Here is a 17,117-nt window from a genome sequence, read left to right as displayed (position 1 = left end):
TTGGGATCCGCGCCAAGTCGGATGAAGGAAGACATTGAAGATATTCAGGGGAGGGCTGCTAGTTTTGTTCCTGGTAGGTTTCAACAAAATTGAAGTGTTAGGAGATGTTTCGGTTAGTCAAATGGGAATCCCTGGAGGAAAGGCGCCCTTCTTTTCGAGAAACACTATTGAGTAAATTTAGAGAACCAGCATTTGAAGCTGACTGCCAAACGATGCTGCTGCCACCAACACACATTCTGCATAAGGACCATGAAGATAAGATACAAGAAATTAGGGCTCATACAAAGTCATTAAAGACAATTGTTTTTCCCTTGTTCTATTTGCAAGTGGTACAGGAGGGGAAATGACAAATAGAGGTACAGGGTACATCCGCCATGCACTTTACAGTGACTTGAGGAGTATCTATGTAGATGTAGAGGTGATGGAGTGGGATAGGATCTATGGTGGCAGGTGTAGGACCTACACTGGGGGTGTACAGGCTATGGTGGTGGGAGTTAGGGGTGAGGGTGTTAGGTGTAAAACAGTAGCTAGGAGCAGAGGGACAGGGACAGTATGAGCACGGGCAGAGTTTCAGAAGCCAAGGGTCAGGAGGTGTAGGTGTAGGTGTAGGTGTAGGTGTAGGTGTGGGTGTAGGTGTGGGTGTGGGTGTGGGTGGGGTTTGGGGACACAAGTTTGAATGTTAAGCTTGTATGTTCAATGTCACAGAATTAGAGTGCAAGTAGTTATTTCATTCATTCCATCAGTAGTCAGATGTATTTGTATGGTCAAATTACGACAATATAAATTAAGTTAAAAGTAGAGAACGGTGCAATTATGACCTGTCCGGAGCGCAACTACGACAGTCACAAACACCAACTGTTTTCATAAAATAATGTGTGGTCTGCAGTAATATAACAATTTAAAACTATCATAAGATCACATAGAAAATGTGTACTTACTTGCTCCATGCCACAATATCTCGGGTAAAATAATTTGCTTTAATACTTAATTATTTAAAGAAAGCAGATAAAACTCACGAGTTATCACTGTCTTCTTGTTTAGCACCAGCTGTACTTCCATAATGAATATTTACTGGCATTGACAATGCCATATGAGAGAGATTGAAAGGATCCTTCGAATCCGAGGCATAATGCATAGCATCAGTTGTCATTTCATCAACTGGTTCTGGAAGTTGCTGTCTGTGTCTAAGCTGAATTTTTTCACTTGTTCTGTAAAGGGCAAAAAATATTTCATCAGTAATTCCTTTCCACTTAAAGTGCCCAAAAGAATGTTTTTTAATCCAACTTTAAACTATTCACACAAACAAATGACGGTAAATCAAATGCCAGAACATTCAAACAATAATAAATTACAACAAAAAAACCCTAGAAGGCATATATACTTCACCAAATTATTGAATACGTGTATCTGACTTTTCTCTCTTAATGTTAGCCTCTTTGAAGTCCTAGTACTACAATCATGGTTTTTCACTATTTTTTGAGAAAATATAAATATTGGTAACTATAAACGGCATAATGAATACCTACATTAATGAGGCAAAACCTTATGACGATTGCCACCACAACATCGGATGCCGCTTGGTGGCGTTGCAGGAATGAGATGCAGCAACAAAAGTTTGTAAGTGGATCAGACATGGACAGGTGATAAGCCTAGTGAAGATATGGGCATCAAATGGGGAAATTCACTGAAATAAGTGACTTTGACAAGAGCAGATTATTATTACGCAGAGCTTCTGAATGAGTATCTTGAAAACAGTGAAGCTCGTCAAATGTGGCATCTACTGTGAGAGGTTGGAGGAACTTAAACTACCACTGGACGCTAAATCATTGCATGTGCACGGCTCTTCACAGAATGTGAGGTTCGGAGACTTGTCTGCCCTATAAAGTATGATATTGGTGATCTGCGGCTTCTCTGCTGAAAGAGCACAATGCTGGTGCACACAGAAGTGTTTCGGAGCACATCATTATTTGTACATTGTTGAACATGGACCTCCGCAGCAGACCACCTGTATGTGTTGACATGTTGACCCAACAACAAAGTCAATTATGATTGCAGTCAGCATCGGACCATCAGGATTCAACCACCGATCAATGGAAACATGTCGGCTCTTCAAGCGAATCACATTTTTGCTACACTAGGTTGGTGGTTGTCTACACAAAAGTCATCATCAAGGTGAACCGCAGCTCGAAATGTACAGCACATCATCAATGCACGTTGGTGCGACCAATATTGTGCTATGGGAGAAATTCTCCTGCACTTGTATGGGACCTGTGGTAGTAATCGAAGACATGCTGACAGCTGCAAATCATCTGCATCCCTTCATGCTTTATGTCTTTCCTGATGGCAATATCACCTTTCAGGAGTATAATTGTCCATGTCTCGAAGATAGAACCATGCTATAGTTGTCAGAGGAGCATTATAGTGAACTGACATTGATGTCTCTGCTACCAAATTCACCTGATGTAAATCATATTGAAGCCATCTGGGTCACTACCAGGTGCCATCACCATATATGCAAATCAGCAGCCTTTTATTTATTCAAGTTACACGACTTATGCATGGACATCTAATGCCACACACCTCCACAAAGCTACCAACAAACCGTCAGATCCCTGATACACAGAACTGGTGACGTTTTTCATTCCAAAGACACACAAACAAGCTATTAGGCAGGTGGTTATACTGTTTTAGTTCATTAGTGTATACTGTTAAGCAGCAGTCAAAATTCTAGAATTTGTTTTTGGGTTCACAGGAGAGCTTCACAGAAAATATCACAAATCTGAATTGGTAGATGCTTGAAGGTACACGGCAATTATCCCACTAAAGTACTTACAAAGTTTCAAGAACTGGCTTTCAATGATCTATGTATTGCTGCAGTAGAGATTGTGATGGCAAGATTATGATTAATAACAGCATTAATTACAGAGGCATTTCAACAGTCATTCTTCCTGTGCTCCATCACAAATGGAACAGGAGAAGCCTTAATAACTTGCTGGGACAACGGGAAGTACCCAATGTCATGCTCTTCACAGTAGTTTGCACAGTGTGGATGAAGAAGTTCAATACTATCCACACAATTTTGAAAATAAATAATAGGAGAATCAAGGAATATAGTAGAGCCCTCACCCCCTCGTATTCCTCCTGGTACGCATCATTTGCTCCCACTGTGACTTTGCAGACAAAATTTGATTAATTTACAGAGCACACAAATGCATTTCAACTATCTTTCCCCACACACTCCAAATAAAACTGGAATATGAAGAAGCCCTAGTATTTGATATGATGGATGCTTTCTATTGACATAATCTTCAGTGGTTAGCAGAGTATGTATATCAATAATTGACTTGAACCATTTGCAGTTTTTTTTTTTTCTCTCCAAGTACTCTGCTGCCTTTTCAGCACAAGGACTAGCACTACTATTTACTCCTACACTTGTGTCATCTTCAAGAACGAAACATCTATCTTATGATAAGCCAAGTGGCAGCTCATTTATTTACTTAAGAACAACAGAAGATACATATGAACAACAGAAGACGCAAAATAAAATAGTGCGATAAACCACAGCTGATTTGTTCAAATTCTGATTTGCTACTTCCGTTTGATTGATATCATACAGAGAATGGAATGGGCAAGTGGTTCTCTGCTGGAGGTGGGTGGAGGGGCCAGGTGTCAAAAGTTATTTATTGTTAACTAGCACGCATGCAGTAAGCAGACAAAAGGCATTTAACTTTGCACTCAGGAACACCAGTGTGGATGGATCCCTGTAAGTGCTTCTCAAAGAGTAAGTCCGGTAGCCAGCAACTTCGGTTATCAGTGCATGCTGAGCAGCTGGCTGTTACCAAGTCAGGATGACATGACAGTGTCATGCCTTGGGTGTCCTGAGTGAGGTAGGCCAGTGGCTAGCCTAGTGGAGACAGCAGTAACATCCAGATGACAAACCCTGGACCAATCTCTGGGGTGATGCGTCTGGCATCATAGGACCCCAGTGGCATGGAACTGGGATGATCCCCATCCATACTATGGACCTATGGCGGACGGAGGACCTCCAGCTGACAGTGTCATGGAGATGGCAGCCAAGTGGAGGTGACATTATGGCTAGGCCATTAGGCAGCAGTCAGTTTGCAGACCAGCAGCATCAATGACAAATGCATCAGAAGAATGTCAGTGACTCCATAGCAGAGACTGACACACAATGGATGTCACTGCATAGCCCAACTGTATCAATGATCTACTAGGCTAGCCTAGAAGTATATATACACGAAAGGGGGGTTGTTAATGGGGAAGAAAAGTACTCTTGAATACTTCAGTGCCTTTGAACCTTCTTTAAGGCTGGATATAACCAGATAAATGGGTTAGTACTGAGGAATTTGGCAGTATGTTGAAATGCTGCTTCGGTCGACTGCAACCAATGCCTTGAATTTGGCCATGGGCTCCTGCCTGGACCTGTGCCATTACTATATGGAACTCACACAGGTCATCACTTCAGTCCAGATGCAGTGCCAAGGCAACGCAATGACTCAAGACCTTCCTGCTGACAGGTGGGCAAACATCTGGCATACAGTCAGACAGCCAGGCTGCAGCCTACACGACTGCAATTCAGAAATGTTTAATGCCACTACACTACAATACTGGGGATAATGAAATGCTATTATTGGAACTGGAAGAAACCTGAGATAAGTGATTTGTGAGACACAAATGTCTGCCAATAATAATGATTAAAGTCACAACGTGTCAGAGAGCATCGCTGTAATTATGAAATCTGAGACTTGTACATATGTGACAGCCCAAACTGAAACAGTCTGTTGTAAACCAGTTGTTGGTCTCTCTAGCTGTCACTGAGCTGTCTGGTAGAGCTGATTTTGCACTGTTGATTAGTGTGTTTTTGTCATAAGCAAAATTTTTGAACAAACCTTAAGGCCACTGAAAGATAATTTATGCACATTAAGATCAAGACTAGATCCTGTACCAGCTCTCTTGGGACCCCACTTTACATTTACCCATTCTGGGGTTGAGTTCATCCTTGTGACACAAAATCAATGAGATTCTCTGTTATGAAGGTAAGACTTCAAACTTTGTCAATAGCACTACATCTATTTTCTTCTTGGACTTTGCATTCTACTTATCTGTGCTGTTTAACATCCATTTTTTTCATTTCTGTACAAGGCTAAACTCCACACAAAAATTTCCAAAATTAATTCCTTTATGTTGGGTGTTAAAAGTCTCTTTCTTTTTTGGAAACCTGTTCTTACTATTCGAAATTATCTTTTGTATCATCTTTACCTCTGCCATAAATCATTTTGCCTTCAGCAGATCAGAACTCATCCACTACTTTCTGCATCTCATTTCCCAATCTAATTCTCTCGCCAACTACATTTCATTGCTCTTATTGATTTTCACCTCACAATCCCTTTGGCAGATGCTATACATGTCATTGAACTGCTCGTCCAAGTCGTATGGTGTTAGTGGCAAACCCCAAGTTTATTTCCCTCCGTCTAAACCAAGACGACTCAACCCGTTGATCGCAATGGACCAGTCAATCTGCTTGGCTTCATGAGCTGATCTTTCATGATCTTTGTCCAAACTGTGTATACAGAAGCTACTTCTGTAAAATATGTGTTTTTTGAAAATAATTATCTTGCATATGTTATGAGAAGATAAATCTGACAACACTGTCTTTGCCTCTTTCATCTCCATCTGAATTTCACTGTCTTTAACACTCACACCAAGCAACAGCCTTTCCTCCAGCTTGGTAAGATTGCTACTCACAAACTTTGCACTTTGTGAGTGAGGGTTGCAGGGACAGTATTCAGTGTTTGCTGTGTCATGAGGTGCAGTGTGCAGGAAGGTTGTCTGGAGGGAGAGGGCAGGGCAGGGTGGGGTGGGGTGGGGTGGGGTGGGGTGGAGGGAGGTGGAGGAAAGGAAACAGCTCTGCCTCCAGTAGGCAACACAAACTTCTATGTTTGATCTTACATGAACGAACAATATGAATGACGGAGGTGGCGATGCGTAAAATACTTTGTGTTATGGAAATAGATATTGCTGTCCGTATTGACATGTCAAATAACCACCTCATCGGTCATTTTCAAAACAACTGTGATCAAAATAGTACAATACACATCACAATGCCAGCAAAGCTCAGCTACACTGCAATCAATACCAGCAAATAGTATGCTGTACAACTGGCAATGAACATCTCTAAACCATTACAGCATGAAGTCTCCCGACCGTTGCCGAATGCTAATGACTGGAAATAGAGTCTACACTTTAAAGAGTACTGCTATCTTTGATGGCACAACATATTGATATTCTACTTACTTACCACTGGCTTCTGGAACTTTCGAAGCGGAGTACACCTTTTCTCTGTGAAAGCACTGTCTTGCTAGATCAAGACAAAGCCTCAGCACTAAGGGTCATGTGCCATCTTTCAAGGGGAGAAGAGATAGTATCGAACTTCTGTATGGAGTGGTCATGCACTGTCATGCCATAGATAAGTAACATGTAGAACCTGGTAGAATTTGGAATTTATATTTGAAAGTATATGTGATTGCAGTCTTTCTCGGCGTATTCCACTGACGAATTCTTCTCAGGTTATCAGCTGGGTGGAGGCATCGTCTTGTCACAATGTTTCAATGACTTTCGTACCCATCATCTTCTGGCACAGTGATGGGTGGAAAACTCATTGAAACGTTGCAACAAGACGACGCCACCACCCAGCTGATAACCAGAGAAGAATTCATCAGTATATTTGAAAGTGTTACGTCGGTTTATAGAAGCAAAGTATTCAATAATTTCATGGAAAAGCACATGGGAATAATTTAGAGATGTATGGTTGATACAGCTTCACATTTGAGGATCAGTCATTGTTATGGAGAAACAGCCATTATGGTAGAGAAACACATTGATAACAAAATGTAAATGAACAAGCTTCTATGTTTCATTAATGTGAAAATGCAATGCATCAATTAATGGTTTAGAGTGAATGCAAAATAAACATAACTGTTAAATGAGACTTTATCAGTGTAGGCATTGTTAAGGGAATGTGTTAAGTGCAAAAGAAACAAGAAACTAATTTGACTTGTATTGTTGTTATTTCAAAGCGACATTCTTTCTTCTTTAATTAAGTAACCATAAAATTTGAAAAGTATAAGTGACACATTTTCATTTAAGACACATGGTCATGTTATTTTCGTGTGATATCTATTTAAACCTTCCATACTTGAGTCTGACAGTCAGACAGCGCAAAAATAAACAGAAACGTCATTAATGAGAAAAGTGAGGAGCTTTACAATGTGCCAAGTTATACTTCTCACTTATTAATGTGTTACTGGCAAGAAAATGCAGTTATACACAGAAAAGTTTACCACTTCTCTGAGGAATGAGAACAGTTTTTTGTTACAGTGCATAAAGATACGTAATGCTGCTTTAGTCATATCTAAAATGGGAAATACTGAATGACATTTTAGAACACTTCACAAAAGCTCCAAACTGGAAGCAGTGGCTGGTAGTGAGTTGAGGATGAAGAAACATTCGAATATTATAAGTTAATTATAATCACAACAATCACTTTTTGTAAAGCCTATAAGTATGACTGTGCTGTGCATCAGCAAGTGCTTTGTAGAGACATTTTGAAAATGGCGCATATTATGAGTATTCTTGCAAAAATTGTAAATTCAATTTGATCACAATCACTGCTGAGAAGAAAGTTTAAAATGCTACTAGAAGAGATGGTTAGCCTATGTGGAGACCTGCTATTCTGCACCAAAGTTTAATGGCTGAGTAGAGGTAACAGACCAATAAAATCTTTTGTGTCTGAAAGAGAGGGAGATTACTTATAACTGTACAAGTTGAGCTGCTTGTTGGACCTGCCTTCTGTAACTGATACAACATTTTAGCTAAATGAGTTAAGCAAAGAACTTCAAGGAAAAACTAAACCATCATAATTCTAAATCCAAGGTGATTCATGCAAAAAGTTGGCCTTCAAATAGTACAGTTACAGAAAATAAAACGCACACACTTTCTTTAAATATATTCACACCTGAAGGATCAACAAAAATCATTGGAGCAAAAGTCTCCAAAGTAGTATATGGCCAACCTGACAGCACTGAAGACAGAGTCTGAAAATAAATTTTTAGATTTCGAGAAAGTGGAATCTGTTCTAGCTTTCACAACTCAACCTTTCCAAAAACTGGATGTGGAAGATATTTCAAGTGAAATGAGAACTCTTTTCTCATGCAGTGAGACTGAACCTTAAGGAAATAAATCAGTTCAAAATGACTTTTCCTAAAAGTCACGATACAGTGAAGATATCTTCTGGAAATTAGTGAATGTAGAAACCTACCCTAACATTTTAAAAGTTCCATCATACATTTTATTGTTTTTTGGATCAACATACCTATGAGAGGCAACGATTTACACAGCAAGAAATAAACAGACCAGTCCTCGTCTTTCAGACTGTGCAATGCTTTATCTGACAAATTATCCACGAGATTATTGTAAACTTGCCAATGACATGCATAGAAAAGTATCTCACTAAACATTTTTCAACATTTATGATGGTATGCTTTTTAATTTTTTTTCACCTGTGTAATACCTTGAAAATTGTGTAGCAGGCCTACAACCTTTGATGAAGAGAAAATTAACTTATGTATTTTATGCAATTAAAATTGTTAATATTGTCCATGGTGTTGGTTTGTGCTTAAACATTAACCAATTTTTAAGTCAGCTGATCACTAAATGAACAGATTGCATGCAGTACATCTCAAGCCTGAAAAGGTTGAGCACCCCTTCTCTAATCCATCCTTACTCCTCTCTGTCACCACCACTGAACAATAGTCGACAATGTTCACACCAACGTACTATCTACAACCTCCTACTCTCATTAATATCTCCCCCTTCTTTGTCTCCCATGGTCCTCACAACAACTAGATTCCACTCATTCTGCAGTCTGAGTGACATGCCTTTTCTTTTTAACCTTTCCTAAACTACTATTCTCTCCTCAACAATGAAGGGTAGTAGTTTAGGAGGCCAACAATGTGTGTACTTATATGTGTGTCTAACAGCAGTATAGGTCAAACAGGATATGGTGGCCAATGCGCAGTACCCAGCTTTTGTCCAAAATGCTGGGCATGTTCATTCATTTGTTCATAAGGTGAGGCCGACACGTGTTTGCCACCTTTTGGCTAGTCAAAGATGACAGAATCAATGTGCACGCCCTGCACACCTTCTCAAACGATTTTACGGAAACTACTGGGTAAAAAATTGCTTTACTTGTAGCTTTATATGTCAGGTTCCCTATGATGTGCCCATCATTTCATTAATGGTCATAGTTATTGTGATATTTATGTGGCAGTAAGACACTGCAAGTAATTCAAAAAAGTTTGCAATGAAAAGTAGGTGTCAGTACGATTTTGCATTTGGTATGTATTACATAATGTGTTCCTGCATATTAAATTTAGCGAACGTATTGAATTTTTCTTTAGATCTGTGTGGAGGTCTGTCACAATTCTTGATACAGTTGATTTGACGTAGCGCACTCATTTGCAATCAGACCGCACCAGCAATAAAGCCAGACTGAAATATCGACAACATTCATCATATTTCACAAACAGTTTGAGATATTGAAATGAGATTTTGGCAAATTATAGCACACAAAGAGGAGAGTATTTTGTCGTATAGTTATTATGCAAAACTTCATTATCTAATGTGCTATTCCACTAACTACTGACTTTTCCAATGAAAGAGTTAATTTTTAAAGGCCATTGATACCTGGTGATATGAGGAATGCTATGGGTTTTGGAACAAAATAAGTGAAGTCATTAAATGTTTATTCTGTACTGAGAATGCGCTTTTTCACAAGATGCTGACCTAACTTTTTCTCAGTTCTTTCTTTCGCTTACGCCATGGTCCCACAGCGATCGCAGGGTCGGTGTGGTTACAACAGATTTGGCAATGGTAGTTTTAGGGATGGCCGGATGCCCCTCCTGCCGCCAGCCCAAACCCCCCAGGACAGAATCAGTGTATCAAAACTGTCTGCGTCTAGTGTAAACCATGAAATAGTGCAGATATTTTTCAAATGTCTGTGACGCGTGTAACTGAGGCGGAACGTTGGGACCAGCCCGGTATTCACCTAGCAGGATGTGGAAAACCGCCTAAAAACCACATCCAGGCTGGCCAGCACACCGGCCCTCAGCGTTAATCTGCCGGGCGGATTCAATTCGGGGCCGGTGCGCCCGAGTCCAGGAAGCAGCACAATAGCGCTCTCGGCTACCCTGGCGGATCTTAATTTTCCTCAGTTCCTCACATAATAAGCCATTGTTTCAGAATTCTCTTGCAATTGCATATGTGCAACATGTTAGTGAGGTGAGACTGTGTAAACTCCACTAAAATAAGTAAATTTTAACATTGCAACAACAGAAATGCAAAGGTTTTACTTAAGATTCCCCACTTGCGACACTTCTCTGGAGATTACAAATGGCACTGTTCTGGAAGTTGCATATGGTTAATGAACTAGGTGAAAATAAATAGCCACATTTTCAGTGGAATTCTTTTTAGATACTAACCAAAGACTATGTGACAGATCTTTCTGAATGGTCACCATGTAAATGTGGTTGTGCAGGGGACCCGTGTAATATTTACAAAAAATGTGAGTGTAGGCTTCTGATTAGAAAAGCACTTACCCTTCCAGCACTCAGCATTTCCCCTACAACGCCTACTGGCAGCCCCCACCACCACCACTCTCCCCACACACACCCTGTTATCTGCGCATCTACCAGCCATGGTGTTTTGCATGCACTATACTAAATTTTTTGCCTCCTGAAGGGAAGTGCTAGCCAGAAATTGAGTCCCAAATTTTTTTAATGTAAGGGTTCCTCAGCACAGCATATAAGAAGCAATGTTAACTGTGATAAGAGATCAATTCACTTCCCAAGCAGTCTTAGTCACAAGGCAATAACTCTCTCTGCTGATTACAGGACATCAACACAACCACTGGAGGGGAAAAAATCAACTCCTAGAACAAAAAAACACATTAAACAATCAAGGAAGTTTGCTCTGTTGTACATTACACATAAAAACAAAATATGCCACGAATTTCAGTTATAAGAGGAAAATTACATTTGCCGTTGCTACCCATAGTGTAACAAACGCAAAATTACCAAGAATGAATATTGTCAACTAAAGCTGTGAGACACACGTATTAGAAACATAATTTCATCAGCATTGTGTTTAAAGACATGGCCATCTCCAACTAATTGGCTGGAATGTTTGGTTTGGAAATGCTGTGCTCGCTGCTTTTTGTTGGCCAATTACTGTGGCCAGAAAACATCACTGTGGGAATTCGCCAAATACAAATAAACTTGCTGTGGTATATGGGTCATTTGAATAGAGTTAAATATAGTTTCGCAGTACTTATCGCTACTTATTCAAATGTCCCTTCAGCTGAATATTTATTGAATTTTAGTATCTGTAATTTAAAACACAGTCATATGTTAAAAGAATTAACAGCCAATTTCAACACCCCTCTACCACCATCAAGCATAAATGGAGTTCTAATTAATGTTCATTAGCCTCAAAATTGTACAATTAGGCTGAAAAATACCAAGCAGTGTTTTTCATAACCAGTGCCAACCTCTTTCTTCAAAAAAATTTTTCCAATCCCACATTTTCACCGACTTACTGCGTATGTATAATTATGCCAGCAGTAAAGCAGAAACTAACAGCTTTACAGCTTTGTACCACTTTTGTCTTTTTCAGTTCACATCACAGTATTCATTGCCACTAATCTAATTTAAGCATTACTACGCCACTTGTCATGGTCGTCAGTAGAAAAGCCATTATGTGAAAGTACAATGCTGAGAAATTCTAAAACTTGAGAAGACAAATTAGACCCTCTGGAAACAATACACCAGTAGTTGAAAGGTAATAGTGTCCAGCGCTTTTTATGCATTTACACACATTGGTAATGCTCATCATTTTAAGAAAAATATTTCAAAATTGGCTGCTCTGGTATTTCCTGAAACACATTCTTTAAGATGTAGCTCCACTGACCTATACTCAACAATGAGCAGAGAAATACATATTTCACATTTGCTTGTGTGTGTTTTCTATTTCTTGACTTTATGTTTGCTGTTTTATACCAGTTGTGAGAGAGAGAAAAATAATAGAAATTTTATCCTAGCAGTGTAAAAATCTACCAGACTATAGAGATCCTTGTTACTTGAGTCTACATCAAAAGCATGAAGTTATGACACCTACACTAATAGTGTGAGGAGAGAAGTGTTTTGAAGTTTTCCTGTGCAAAAGACTGCAAATAAGGGTGTGAACTAGAGTTAATAGATGAAACAGTCCAGCATCACCAAAATGAGCACGGAATCCATCAGCAATTTCACAGTCAATATTTGTAAATTGTAAAATACCAATAAAGCACTTAACAGACAAACATCATGTGGCTGCAGTGCAGTTTGCACTGGGCAAAAACATTTCTAGCTCTAAATTACAGCACTTGTCACATAATATTAAGGGAACAGTAGAAGGGATATATATATAAATAATACAATGCTATGGGTAACATTTGTTTTTATTTTAGTACTGTACATCAAAAACATTGCACACTACATCAGATTGGAAAGCTTCCTCTTATTTCCCAAGTTTTTATTCCTGCAACTGTCATTCGTTACCTTAAGGTAATTTGAGATAAAAATACTGTTGAAATATGGTAACATCACGTTGAGAACACTGAAAGATGAGTTGTTGAAAATACATATGGTATCATTTTGTATAGCCTCTTCCACTTTTATAAGTTCACAACAGATGCTCAGAACACTTTACGATTATTTTGCTGTAGAACTGGGCATTTAAAAATTAGTCTAACCAATAACCTGAATACTTTAAATATATAAAACTCCAATGTCACTTCTGATAGCTCACAACACAAACCACTTCTATTAAGACAACTGAAACAGCTGGAAGTAGTTTTACAACTAGCAATTTACAACCTTATGTGCAACACAACAACTCATACAAACAACATCAGACATATCAACATCAAAATCTGTTGTGAAATATTCTGTTACAGTTGACTACAAATTCAGTAGGTTCCCCTGTGTTTACAAATTCTGTTAAGGTGACTTCGAACTTTAATCTACCATACTCTGCAGAATGAATTCCTAAATGCTTTTTTTTTACCTTAATTTTCTTTTCAGAGTCCAAAATCTGTTCAACTGAAACACTGTAATTCACACCTGACAGCTGTCAATAATGTCACGTAGAAGAAGGTGCAAGTAGATGAATTACGAACACTAACTTCACTTAACAAAGGTTTATTCAGCACTTGCACATACAAGAGGACGGAGCGAACTGCCTCCGGCCAGAACACATACAGTATATATACAGCTACAGAACATTCCAGTACAATGATTCTTGACATTTGTGGATACTTCTAGAATGTACTCGAACCAAATATAGAAATTAAAATTGTGCAGTCCAGGAGCTACTCAGCTTCTTCTGCTACACTATTCCCTCCTCAAGAGAACAGCATCTCGGTGTTACATCATCCTAGGCTGGGAACGAGTCATCGGTCCTGCATACTCCGACTCCCGATGACCGATTCTCACCCTGGCAGTAATCTTCTTAGAACTTCTTTTGCCACTACACTCTTCATCATGTTTCCATTTGTTACCCGTCCCTGGAGCTTCAAATTTACCCTGGGTTGCAGGATCCTTATAGAGTTTCATTCTAAGGATGTGGACCATATCTCTGATTTTTCAGCGTCTTGTGTCACGGTCGAAATCTTCAGTTTCATACATACCATCAGACAACTTTCTTACAACCCTATAAGGGCCAAAGTAGTGCCTGAGGAGCTTCTCAGAGAGACCAACGTTCTGAACAGGAGTGAAGATCCAGACAAGGTCGCCAGGCTGGTAGACAACAGGGTGGTGGCTCGTGTCATACCTTCAGCGATCATTTTCTTGAGCCTGCATTGTGCGGAGTAGAGCTAACTGCCAATCTTCCTCAGCTCTGGTTAACACGTGGCCGATGTAGACGTCGTCCACATCATCAGGACGTAACAGAAATAGCGTCCAGCATCGTAGTCGCCTCCTGCCCGTGCACCAGGAAAAATGACGTAAATCCTGTGGTGTCTTGTTTGGTGGTGGTGTAGGCGAACATCACAAAAGGTAGCACCTCATCCCAGTTGCTCTGCTCAACACTGACGAACATTCATAGCATGTCAGCCAAGGTCTTATGAAGGCATTCAGTAGGCCTGTTAGTTTGCAGACGGTAGGCAGTCATCATGTGATGAGTAATGTTGCACCGACGGTTTATCTCTGTCAAAAGATTCAATTGAAAAACTTTCCCATGATACGTAATTAACAACCTTGGGGCACCGTGTTTTAATACGAGGCATGTTTTTTTAAGTAAGTACCGTTTGAAATCAAAAAAGACATGCTAAGATATCTCAATAATTTTATTTTTACATTAAAGCCTTTACTTTAGTCTACTTTCCTATTTATTTTCCTTCTATACTGAGGCATCTCATAATGTTGTACCAGTTTTTGAATACCTTCCTCATAGAGGTGAGCTGCCTGACTTGTTAACCACTGCATCACCACTGTTTTGACTTCGTCATCGTCTTGATGATGCTGACCGCCCAGGTGTTTCTTCAAGTGCAGGATTAGATGTTAGGCACTGGGCGCAAGATCGGGACAGTACGGAAGATGATAAAGAGTTTCCCATCGAAAAGATGTGATGAAATCTTTGGTCTGATTCACCACTTGTGGACGGGCATTGTCTTGCATCAAAACGATGCCCTTGCTCAACTTCCATGTTGACTGTTGCTTTGATTCTGGTGTGACGTAGGCCAATCATGTATCATCACCCATAACAATTTGGCTTAAGAAATCATCACCATCATCGTGGTACCGCTCAAGGAAAGTCAATGCACTGTCTAAACGTTTGATTTTGTGCACATCCATCAACATTTTCGGTAACCTAAGTGCGCACAATTTTCGGTAATTCAAGTGCTTGGTCACAATGCCATAAAAAACACTACGTGAAACTTTAAGAAAGTCATCCCGCAAGGAGGAAATCATGAAGCGTCTGTTTTCTCTCACCATATTGTACACTTCCTGCACCGAACTTTCATTAACGACCGAAGGATGCCCACTCCGTTGTTCATCAAGCACATTTGTGCGGCCATCTTTAAATGCTTTTCTTACCATTCCATCAATCATTATGTTTTCTCCGTAAACTGCACAGACCTCATAATGAATATTGATCGCTTTTAGGCCTTTAGCACTAAGAAATTATATAACAGCCTGTACTTCACAGTCGGCGAAGAATCAGACTGATGTGTCGGTGCGTAGATTAAGACACAAGGTTTCATGTAAAAATAAAATTATTGAGATATCTTAGCACGTCTTTTTTTTTTTTTTTTTTAATTTCAAAACTGTACTTACTTAAAAAAGGCCTCGTACAATGTCTTCCATAGTGAATTTGGCTACCTCGGATGCTTTGGCTGTTTTCACAGCAAACAATGATCCATCTATTGCCACTAGCATACATTGGAAATTGTCCAAGGAGGTCAATCCCAACATGCTGGAAAGGCATTTCAGCTGGTGGAATTGGTATGAGTCAGCCAAGCGGTTTCTGAGGAACTGTCTTTCTCCTTTGACACTCTCGACAGTGTGACATGTAGTGATGAACACTCCTAAATAAACCTGGCCAGAAAAATCTCTTGTGGATCCTATCATATGTCTTAATAAACCCTCAGGTGTGTCATGGAACTTCTGTAGAACATCTAAGCGCATGTGTTTAGGAATCCCTGGTAGCTACCACTTTCCAAACGGATCAAGTTTTTCTTGCAAAGTAATCCAGTAACTACCTTAAATTGTCCTTTCACATCCTCTGACCAATTTAAGGCAAGCCTAATTTGAGATATCTTGGCATCCTTCTTCCGCACAGCAGAAATATCCTGGAGTGCAGCGAGACTGTCACTATCTTCATCAAAGTCTTGATGGTCTTGCACAGGGGTTTTTGAGAGACAGTCAGCATCTTGGCGTTTTCTTCCACTTTTGTACACTATGGTAATGTCATACTCTTGAAGACATAGTGTCCACCTGGCAAGTCGTCCTGTTGGATCCGCAGGACCTGTCCACGAGCAAAGTGAATGACGGTCTGTAAAAACTGTGAATGGTCTTCCATAGAGATACTGTTGAAATTTGCACATGGCCCAAATCACAGCAAGGCATTCTCTTTCTGTAGTTGAGTAGTTTATCTTGGCTTTTGTAAGTGTCCTAGAAGCATAGGCTGTAACCTTCTCTTTTCCACCTGAAATTTGCACCAGAACAGCACTAATCCCATACCCGCTAGCACCTGTGTGTAGTTCTGTAGGTGCTCACTCATCATACAGACCAAGTACAGGTTCAGTCGTCAAAGCTTTTCACAGCACATCAAAAGAATCTTGTTAAGCACCACCCCAGATAAATTTAGCATCAGTTTTTAACAACTCTTGCTGTGGTCTGGCTTTGATACAAGTGTTTGATAAAACGACGGTAAAAAGAACATAATCCAAGGAAGCTTCTCACATCTCTGATACTTTTAGGAATAGGAAATTCCGTTATAGCTCTCACCTTTTCTGGGTCTGGCAGCACATCTTTGATTGACACAAGGTGTCCAAGAGTTTTGATTTCTTTTGCTCCAAAAGACACTTTCCTGGACTGAGTTTCAGTCAGCCTTTTTGGAGACACTTAAGAACGACCCTCAGTTTTTTTATATGTTCATCAAATGTCTCTGAGAACACTATAATGTCATCTAAACAACAAAGACACATCGTCCACTTCAGGTGCCTTAGAAGATTATCCATCATCCATTCAAAAGGTGCTGGTGCGTTACACAAACCGAACGGCATTACCTTAAACTCATACAGGCCCTCCTCAGGGGGTGATTAATGCAGTTTTCTCACCGCTGGTGATGACCATGGGCTCTGCGAAGGCTGAGTGATGTCATTCTTCATCATTTTCTCTACCTCGGCGCAAATTATCGACGTTCCATTGCTTACAAACGGTATGCTCTCTGGCTTATTGGTTGAGTGCTAATATGGTGCTTCACAATCAATTTGTCTA

At 39.8% G+C, this 17,117-nt stretch overlaps 1 protein-coding gene across 11 annotated transcripts in view; it reads right to left on the bottom strand.

Annotated features, from left to right (window-relative positions):
- The window catches only part of LOC126278361 (uncharacterized), a 112,033-nt gene that overhangs the window by 73,763 nt on the left and 21,153 nt on the right, over positions 1-17,117 (bottom strand). For all 11 annotated transcript variants that reach the window (XM_049978436.1, XM_049978427.1, XM_049978514.1 and 8 more), the window contains one exon: positions 1,017-1,208. In XM_049978436.1, coding sequence (XP_049834393.1) covers positions 1,017-1,208 — 192 coding nt within the window. The remainder of the gene's footprint in view (positions 1-1,016; positions 1,209-17,117) is intronic.

The sequence above is a fragment of the Schistocerca gregaria genome, chromosome 1 (assembly GCF_023897955.1).
Source record: "Schistocerca gregaria isolate iqSchGreg1 chromosome 1, iqSchGreg1.2, whole genome shotgun sequence".
NCBI lineage: Eukaryota > Metazoa > Arthropoda > Insecta > Orthoptera > Acrididae > Schistocerca > Schistocerca gregaria.
Note: the sequence above shows the minus strand (reverse complement) of the source record. Positions and strands in the feature narration are given on the sequence as shown.